The 9994-nt window shown below is 43.0% G+C and overlaps 1 protein-coding gene across 1 annotated transcript; it reads right to left on the bottom strand.

Moving 5' to 3' along the window:
* Positions 1-793: 793 nt before the first annotated feature.
* GINS3 (GINS complex subunit 3) lies at positions 794-6098 on the bottom strand. Its single transcript, XM_075280646.1, has 3 exons — positions 5917-6098; positions 1670-1903; positions 794-1024 (listed from the first exon to the last, which is right to left on the bottom strand). Exons 1-3 carry the CDS (start codon positions 6082-6084, stop codon positions 794-796), a joined length of 633 nt encoding a protein of 210 aa, XP_075136747.1. The 5' UTR covers positions 6085-6098.
* Between the last annotated feature and the right edge of the window lie 3896 nt (positions 6099-9994).

Genomic DNA, 9994 nt, shown 5'->3' with positions numbered 1-9994 from the left:
GATCCCACCTGGGAGTAATGTGAATGAGCCCGCCTTGTCATTTTTACTACATAGTGAATGCTCTTATAGCAACATCTGTAAGAAAACGGCACTTTTTTTTTCCAGTTTACAAGTACAATTTTTTCTACAAAAAATAAGCCTGATGCAACTTTGAATAGAAAAAGTTGTAAGTTATAAAAAGTTATAGCGGAATAAAAATGAATGCCACGTGTAAGTGTCTTACATGAGAATTTCATACAGATTTGGACTTTGTAGCTGCAAATCAACCTGAATATTAGTCTCTTTACTTTCTGCTGTAACAAGTCTGCCTTGTATGGATTCTGAGCAAGCATCCTACTATATCCCAATGTCTCCGGTTTTAACATTTTTTTCTTTTTTTAAAGGAATTTCTAGCGCTGCCTTAATTTTTTTTTTTTTTTACTACCCAGTAGTTCTATAGCAATAGTGGGATGGAGACAGCAGCTCATTGCAAAAAATTCTTTATACAGAGTTGTTATATATTATAAATATATATGATGTGAGGTTCAAGCAGAGTATAAAAGATTCAGCAGGAAATCCATTCTGCTATATATAGAGCTGAGTGCAGCTTCTTCCAAGAAGGCTGATCAATCCTGCAGATCATAAAACATCAGGCATCATCCCTTCTGCAGTTCCCTGTGCTGAGTCACATCTACCACACTCTTCATTTATAAAATTACAATGAACATTTTACCCTGGCTGCTCACACATATGACTGGGGTGAGCATCAGCAACATACATGACAGCAGGAACAATTGGGGAGGGGGGAGGCAGGTTATGTGTCAGTCTCATTAAACTTTCTCTTCCTGTAACTCTGCACTAGAGAGGATGCTGTGATCTGAGCCGCAGTCCCTCGTTCCCAACTCTGAAAAGCATTTAAACCCTTCTGCCCAGCTCGGAACAAGCCTCGTTCCAGTTCATCCAGGCGTGCCACCAGTGCTGAAGTGTCTTCATTGTAAGCATTCTGCGAGGAATCCATAATGCGCCGGAAACGTGCAATGAAGGTCTGAAAAAAAAATATATATATAAACAATGTGTACTAAGGAGGCATGACAAGGAACCATTGAAAAGGGAAAAATCCTTTCATATAAATTCATATCAGTAGCAAGTTTTTCTACTAGAAGGGGGAATTAATTTCAATAGGACTGTCATTGAACAGAATGGGAGATGTGTTGGGACGTTTTTTTTTGTTTTTGTTTTTTTTTTTGGGGGGGGGGGTCCCTTTTAAAGGCAGATTTGAAGGCAGATTCTGCCTCAAAACACTGCATGTGAACTTACCCTAAGACATCAACAGGCTTTTAGAATGTGTGCTCACAATTTATGGAACCATGCAAGCAAACATCCAACATAAACCTACAAACCATACTGGCATAAAACACAGGAGCATATGCTCAAATCATAGGCTCTAAAGTGCTGTCACTGGATCAAAGACATGAGATTGGTAACACCAATTATTTCCAGGACACCAGTATGTTTCTGTATCACTGCTTACAACCTCATTAACTAATCACAGCACACGTTACTTTTCTAATAGTGCTTGTGAAAAGGTCGGCTGTGAATGGCAATTGTATAAATCCTTCCCAGTATACACCTATACATTTCTCCAGCCCCTAAGCAGAAAGATGTGGAACTGCTGTACAAAACACTTTACCTGCAATATTGTCTTTGCAATCTCCGCATTCTCAGGGCTTTCGAAGTTGAGAAGCTGGAAACCAAAGCCATAGTAGTGTGGCCCCATCTTGTGCAGGTCCACCACGTTGGCATCTGCAATGAAGACTGTGCGCCAACCCTCCCGGTAGATCTTTGGAAGCTCTACAGAAACTATTCTTCGCTTATTGTCATACAGCCCCTTCACCAACCACAGCGGCATCTCCATCTTGGTGCCCTGATCAGAACAGATGCAGTGTTATAAACAGAGCTATGACTGTGGGGTTGACTACATTGGTACATTAGCTACACCTCAAGTGGAGAGATATCATAGGATTTCCATGTCCTAGGGGGTGACAGAGGTTATGTTGAGAGCAGGATGTTTTTTTTTTTTTTTCCTGCTGCTCTTTGTAACTCTCTCTCTCTCTCCTACCAGACAGGGGCAAGCTAAAGACGTACAACAGCTCTGGCTGCTCCTACTACAAGAGTTTCTAGTCATGGCATGGCTTCAGGAGTAGAACATATATGGGGATGGTAAGGCTTTACTATGATTAAAGGGGAGAAGGGCTAGAAGGAATTACTGCTGTGACTGCAGGGAATGTGTGGAGTGGAGCACACGTGCCACTGTTTGTAACTGTCCCTTCATAAAATTAGTACATTATTCATGCAAATCATCATCAACCTTACTCTTCAGATACCAGAATTTCCGTTCATCTCGCCTCTTGAAAACAATGTCTAGAAAATCTATTTAAATAAAATTAAAAACATTATGAATGAAAAGAGGGATAAAAAGATACTGGTTTAAAATGAGTCTCATATCAGCTCCATGTTCAGACACAAACATGAAGCATGCAGAGAGAACAGATTTATAAAGACTGGCATTCCTCATGCCAGTCTTCATAGTAGGCAGAGGGAACACTTTAGCTATGAGGAAGCATAGGCCTCTTCATAAATGGCCTGCAAATTCCACCAGTGCCTGCACTTGCAATGGAAATGAACACAAGCACATAGCTAGCATACATTTCCCACATCATTTATGCCAGACTCCACCACACCCCGTTTTCATGGTGAAGGCAGCACAGAAGTTGCAGTTTATTTTTGGGGCACATCACCAATTTGCACAAAAAATGTGTGACGTTTTATGCCTTGTACACCAGAAGACTGACATACAAGGTATAATAAACATGCCAGTTCTTTGCTGTGCTGCCATTCATTCAGATTAGCTATAGGGGATAAAATTCAGACCATGGTCATGTGATGGACATAGGTGCACAGCTAAGTAATCAGAGCTCTGTCTTGTAACGAGCTGTGCACCTGTGTGCTCATCACATGACCATGGACTGTAGATCACATGACCATGAACTGTATATCTGAATTTTATCCACTTGAGCTGGAACTTTTCTATCTACTTTCAGAAAATAAACAGGGAAGGGCAGGCTTAGTATGAAGCTGGTGGAATCAAATGAAACTTTCTACCTAATATTGTCATTTCTTACATATCAACAGATAGAAAGTTTCACAGTTTTTCCTCAATGAACATATCCTTTCTCTGGATATGGAGGCATATAGGTTCCATACTGTATCCTGCACGCTCATAGGCTGTCAATGCTAGAGTCCCAGCAATGATCAACTGGTGACCAAGCAATCCAAGGCAGAGATATTCCTGGGAAACCATGCCATGAGAGGAAATATGTGGCTGCAGGATGTCATGTACATATCTGCTGAACTATTAATACTTCTTGTTTCAATACGAGGGTGACCCACTGCTGGATGTTATGGCTTACCAGATTATCAGACTAGCAGTTTGGGCATGGTGTTGCTCCACACACTAATCTGCTGAAGACTACACTGTTCCAGTGCAATTTTATGGTTTGCAACACCACTGCAAACAAAGTCAAGAGTGGGTGGCTGTCAATGGTAGGACACTAAAGGATGCTGTGACCCCCTAGTTTCCTTTTGCTCAGGACCTGGAAATGCTTTGGTTGCGTAAGCAATGTCCCACCAGTGTCTATATGGTAGACAAGGAAACCGTGGGAGCGGCTCATGCTTGACTGAAAATCAAGTCAACCTCCTTACTGGTCATCTGTCTGGGCCATCTCAAGCCTGTTTGTGTGCCCTCACGTGCCACTAATCTTAACTCTTTAAGGATGCAGGATAGTTTGTATGTTAATGCTCAGTGCTTTTTTTGTTGTTTAAATTACACCCCCTCTCCTTCCAAAATGAATCTTTTTTTTCTGGTTGATATAGCAATGTGAGGGCTTATTCTTTACATGACAAATTGTACTTTCATCTGCCAGTTTCGATTTGCTTTTATTTGCACGTTTTGCGGAAATAACACAATTTTATAAATTTTTTGCATTTCATTTTTATGGCACTCGACTCATTTTTTCACTTTACATTAAAAAAATGAAATGGTAGCTTTGTCCAGAAGGTCATTACAATTACAGTAATACCATCTTTATATTGGTTTTTATTACTCCATAATGCTTTTACTAATAAAACGACACTTTATTTAAGTGAGTGATTTTCCTGGGGTGACATATTCTGATGTCTATAAAGTTTTGGTTTTCTACTGTATTGGTGACCGAGATATGCCAGGGCTCTTTACTGTTATTATTTGAGGAAATTAAAAACTTACCAAAATGTTAATTTGTGCATTTCAGTAATATATATAAATTTATATAAAGTTTACAGTACAGGATAAATAATCATATTTTTGGATAGTGAGAACTTATATACATGTAGGGATACCCAACATATATTTTTATTTTTTTTACATTATATGTTTTTAAAAAATACTGTATATACTCGAGTATAAGCCAAGTTTTTCAGCACAGTTTTTGTGCTAAAAAAGTCCACCTCGGCTTATACTCAGGTCATTACGGTAATTCAGCATTATCACAGTTACGGACCTGGCATACAGACACTGGGACGGGTACCGGGCCGCAGGAGCGTAGCGATGCTGCTCATTTCAAACTGCAGAAGTACTTACGGTACTTCTGCAAGCAGGCCCGGAATACAGACCCCGCCCACCCCACTCCATCACATGCCAGGTGACGTGGCCACATAAGCTCAGGCTCGCAACCAGCATGTATCTGCGTTCCGGGCCTGCTAGCAGAAGTACTTCTGCAGTTTGAAGTTGACAGCATCGCTACGTTCCTGCTATGAGCATGGCGATGCTGCGGCCCGGCACCTGCCTTGGTGTCTGTATGCTGGGTCTGTAACTATAATGGTGCCGCTCTGCTTAAGAGCGGTCACCATACCAAGCGGCACCTCCGCCGTAACTTTTACTGCGGTAATGTAGAGAGAGATTGCAGGCATGGGGAGCTAGGACATCTCTGCTGTAAGTGTTACAGCGGAGATGCTCTACGATGTCCCGGTACGATGGTCATCCTGCCGCTGCTGGCTTCATGCAGGGCAGGAGCGTAGCGATGTTGCAGGCATCTGTGTCGGCGTCTAACACTCCCCGGCATCCGCCTCTCTATTACAGCGGATGCCGGGTCTGTATTGCATTGTGAAGGCTGTACGTCCGAAGCCTAGCTGCATCGGGAGCGCACACGCAGGGCCAGCGGCATAGAAGCGACGTCTTCTCGACGCTGGCTTTGCATATGTAACCCCGCCCACCAATGATGCAACAAAGCAGGAAGAAAGAAGATTTTACAGCAGCGAAGACTGGTGAGTATGAGACATGGGAATACCCCTTTAAGACACATTAGGGAGGAGAGGGTGCACACAATTCTGTCATTATGGGACCCAAAATTTCTGATGGCAGAATACAGATAGGAACATTTATTTCTCAAGTGTGCCCAATTACGGTAGAGGGGCCCCTAGCAAAAGTCTGAATGACACCAAGTGAAATTAATGAAAGGGTTTTTTGAGGCAGATACCACTTCAAAAATCCTCATGCTCATGTACCAAAAGGCTTCCCTATCCATAGGTGTAGTGCGATTATCTTTATCCCATGGGTATGCTAGTTTTTACAATATATAAAATATGGAGATTACCTCAGGGCTGCACATAGGCAGTATAGGAGATGGAATAGGTTGACTGTAGTAGTAGATAAGATTGTGGGGATAACGTCTATCCTTAGGGAGAGACCACCTTCTCAGGTGTGTGGAGACTTATAGTAGTAGATAGAGAGTGAGGGGACCACATGAAACAGACACATGAGCATCTCTGTATGATTTGGGGATCACCTCAGAGAGGTGGGGGTTCAATATACGGTGTATATGGTCTGGAGTACTGGGTCACCTCAGGTATGTGGTCGCTGTCTCCCCCTTTCTCCAGGAAGCCCAAGCGGGGGAATCCACTCTCCACTCGGCATGGCAGCTTCTCCTGAGACATCAGCAGATCATCCAGTGATAGAAAGTTCTCTTCCCGGCCCAGGCTGGGCTCCACAGGCATGTAAGAGTCCCACATCCCACTCACGGTCCCAGTTCAGCAGCCTCTGACACATTCAGTTTCCCGCCTTCCACTCTACCTTACCCGCCCCCAGTCGTGACGAGCGGCCCCGCCTCCCCCGTTACTATGGACATAAGGTCGCGATAACTACAAGCTGTCCAACGACCTCTACTGGAGATTAGTGGCGGTGCAACCTCCCGAGTATGTCGTGCACTTGAATCAAGACAGTCCTTATAGTTAATTATGAGGTGAGCAGCCATATTTCCATGAAGTAGGGGACCATATAGTCAATGTATTAGCCTGATAATTGTCTCTGACACGATTTGTGTATTTTAGCCTCCATATAGTGATGTGCTGCACGTTCCTCATTGCCTATGTCCCATTCTCCTCACCCAGTAAGTATAGAGCATACTACCTCAGCTACTTGTATATGGCACTCCTCTGAGTCCGGAGTATACACCAGTTGAAGGTGCACCATTATGGCTGACAGTTGGAAGTTCTGCTTCTTCTAGGCTGCGGGGTATCTGAGGGCTTTATGGCGGATGCAATCCACACATGGTTATTCAGGGTCTCCAGCTTCCCTTGGCTGGTGTCAGTCCAGGACTACAACAAATCTCATCTTGCAGTGGGAACAATCATTAGTGAATTCTGGATAGTGACGGCACCATCTGCTCTGAAACTGAGGTGAGATCTGAAGTTCCCACTGGAAAATATTGTGATATTACCTGCCAAGTTATACGAGATCTCCCTAGGTTTGCCGTACTTCTACAGCGGGGGTGTATTGCACTTGAGATACCATTTAGAAGAAAGGCCATATCCTTTAGATGAATGTCCAATTCTATGGTGTTGGCAGGACTGGATGGCCATCTTATGTATAAAGGTGTTCTGCCTTTTCCCTGACAACAGATGTCAGGCGATAGAAGAATCAGGCAAGTTAAATTGCTTGATCTTTATATTCTCAAGAGAGATAAGCTGCTGCCAAAGGAATATGCAGAGGCAGGGGTATAGGTATATAAAATATACCACTATTCTAAATGACACATGGTAGGTAGTGACCCCATTACAGATGGGGCCAAGGAACTAAGTTATGCCTCTGAGACAGAGGTTCCTGACATTGGCTTATCACCTCCAAATTTTGAGAATAAATAATAATACATTTTATTCATATAGCACAAACATATTCTGCAGCACTGTACAATTTAAAGGGTTCAAGTACAGACAAAAAGATACATTACAAAGAAATAGCCGCTTCACACAATGGGACTGAGGGCCCTGCCCGCCGGAGCTTACAATCTATGAGGTAGAGGGGTGACACAAGAGGTAGCAGGGGCGGCATCGGAGGTAGCATTGCTTATACAGTGGTCAGAAAATTTTGTAATAGAGGTTTCTGTCATTACACAGACATAAAACTGTATGAGCCGTCAGCAGTGATGTCCTTTAACATGTGGATGGTGCCTGGACATATAAAGTTAGCATGAACGGCATCATATCATGTGGGGTAAATGTGGGAGCTGGAACAGAGAAGGGTTCATTTTAGGGTATTTAATTACGGCAAAGAAGGGTTTACATTAAGATTTCTAACATTCACAGCTAAGTTTGCAAGTGTATAGGTGTATAGCGCAGGCGTCAGAGTTGATGAAGAAGGAAGACAACAGAGAAGGGGAGGATGCAGTTGAAGAAGGCATCGCTGGAGCGGGTTCTCAGGCAGCAGTGGGGACGCCCCCATCGCCGTTTGAGCGTAGGGCCCGCCCTCATTGCTGCGAAGAACTCATTAGCATACCGGTAAAAAACGGTATTTCTAAGAAACGGCGCGGCGGAGACCACGTCTAAAGGTAAGTGACGAATAGCCTTTCTAAAAGCTATTCCGATGTCTAAAGCAGAAAAAACAGCGTTTTAGTGGTAGAATCCCTTTAATGAACAGGATCTCTATATGTGTCCCTGTATATGTACCTTCTGCCCTCTTCAGGAAAGATCTATCAGTTCTGGTAGGAATCACAAAAGAAGGCTCTATGGATTTGCACAGCAAAGCATCCTATGTCATCCACAAGGCAATCGTACATGAGGAATACGATGAAATTCTTCACAGCAATGATATTATGCTGCTCATGACCAGGGATAGAATTCGATTTGGCTACAGAGTTCAACCAATTTGCTTTCCAAGCTTGGAATCTCATAACTATGCACTCATCAACTGCACAGTTTTTGGGCAGATGGGCCAAAAAGATGCAGGTAAGAGCGTGGCAGATGTTCTTCACTAACTGTAGAGTGAAGGGGGATTTTATAGCTTACATTTGGTAATTATTTGCCATTGAAAATGTACTAGCCAACTAAAGATGGTTCCCAAATTGTTATCAGATATTTAGGATTTGTGTTGATCTTTGACAGGACATATGGGCTGTATTTCTTGGTGCAGACTGTCTGTGGAAAACATGAACCCTTGCCCTTTGCAAAGAACTGTGTCAACTGAATGCTGCATTCACCGTAAGCATCATGATCCTGGCTGTGTGGTAAGACATATATCGGCCCATATGGATATGCAGTGTGTATTGGGTGTGCTGTTGACTAGATGTGTTTTGTTTGCAGGAGACAGGAGGCACTCCTGTATTATGTCAGGTAAAGCGTAAAAGACCATGGCTGCTGGTAGGTGTTCTATCCGGGGCAGGGATGAGTGCATATGTTCCTGTCCTCTACACTCGCACGTCATATTACAGTGACTGGATTTCATCTCGTACCACAGAGGCAGGGCTGCCATTTATCTCTAGTGTTACCATCGATACAATGGGCCTCCCACCAGATTCACTACGTTTCCGATCTGCAGCCAAAGGGTTACAGCCTCACATAGTAGAAGATGAGAGTTTGATGTATGACTATTACAATGAAAACAATATCTCCAATGCAGGAGAGAGTTCATCTAGCTACGATCTCTGTCTGATTATATTTGTCATTTTTCTTGTAAACTGAAGTAAACATGAGCAACATGGTGAAAATCTGTGTAGAGATTGTGTATGACCGCTGCCTCTTGGGACTACAATTGCTATAAGTAAGAGAACCACTTTGAAATTCCCTCAATTTCTGCATACAGATCGAGCAGTCTTAATACCCAAAGAGGTTACGCTATTGAAGCACATCTCCTTTTGTCGCAGGTATTGCCAGCATTCCTCCCCTTCTCACCCCCTAATAACATGCCTGCAGTCAAGAAGCCATAATATGATATTTGCACAGTTCAGGACCAGCCTTTAGAACCCAAAGAGGAAAGTAACCAGCAGGGAAAGCGGGGCAGATGAGAAACAAAGATCAGTACTCGACCTCACTGTTCCTAATAACTGCTGGAGATAATGGACACTCAACAACCATGTAATAGAATACCCATCATTGTTGGGAACAAAACCATGTTGTGAATGAAAGACAATCAAGTTTATTGTGTACGAGAATACAACTAACTGTACCAGTTTTCACCCTTACTTGCGAAGGCATGTGGCTAATACAAACCTTGTCCTTCAATCAGTGGCAGGCGCAATTCAGACTGAGAATAGAAACTGTTACCTTGTCATCCATGCCATCTACCAATGAAAGGCACACATTGCCACAAAGAAGAAGAATTATCATCACAACAAGGTGCTGTTACTAAATGAGTATTCTGACACGGATTCAGTATCAGACTCCTCGGCAAAAAACTCATTGTGAATGGACTCTTAGGCATACTTTTATCACCACAGTGGTCTTTCCATGTCACTTCCCTAATACTCTTACTCACTTTCCCCTAATTTGAGGCCTACACCATAGACTCTTTCACACTCTCCCTGCATGTAGTTGTAAACTACCTTCTTCTGTCTCACTGTACCAGTTCCTGGACCAATTCGCCTCTTGACTTCCCAATTTTTTTACCTTTTGAAATTCTTTCCCTCATTGTGGGTGACTTTAAAGTCTC

The sequence above is a fragment of the Leptodactylus fuscus genome, chromosome 7 (assembly GCF_031893055.1).
Source record: "Leptodactylus fuscus isolate aLepFus1 chromosome 7, aLepFus1.hap2, whole genome shotgun sequence".
Taxonomy (NCBI): Eukaryota; Metazoa; Chordata; class Amphibia; order Anura; family Leptodactylidae; genus Leptodactylus; species Leptodactylus fuscus.
Note: the sequence above shows the minus strand (reverse complement) of the source record. Positions and strands in the feature narration are given on the sequence as shown.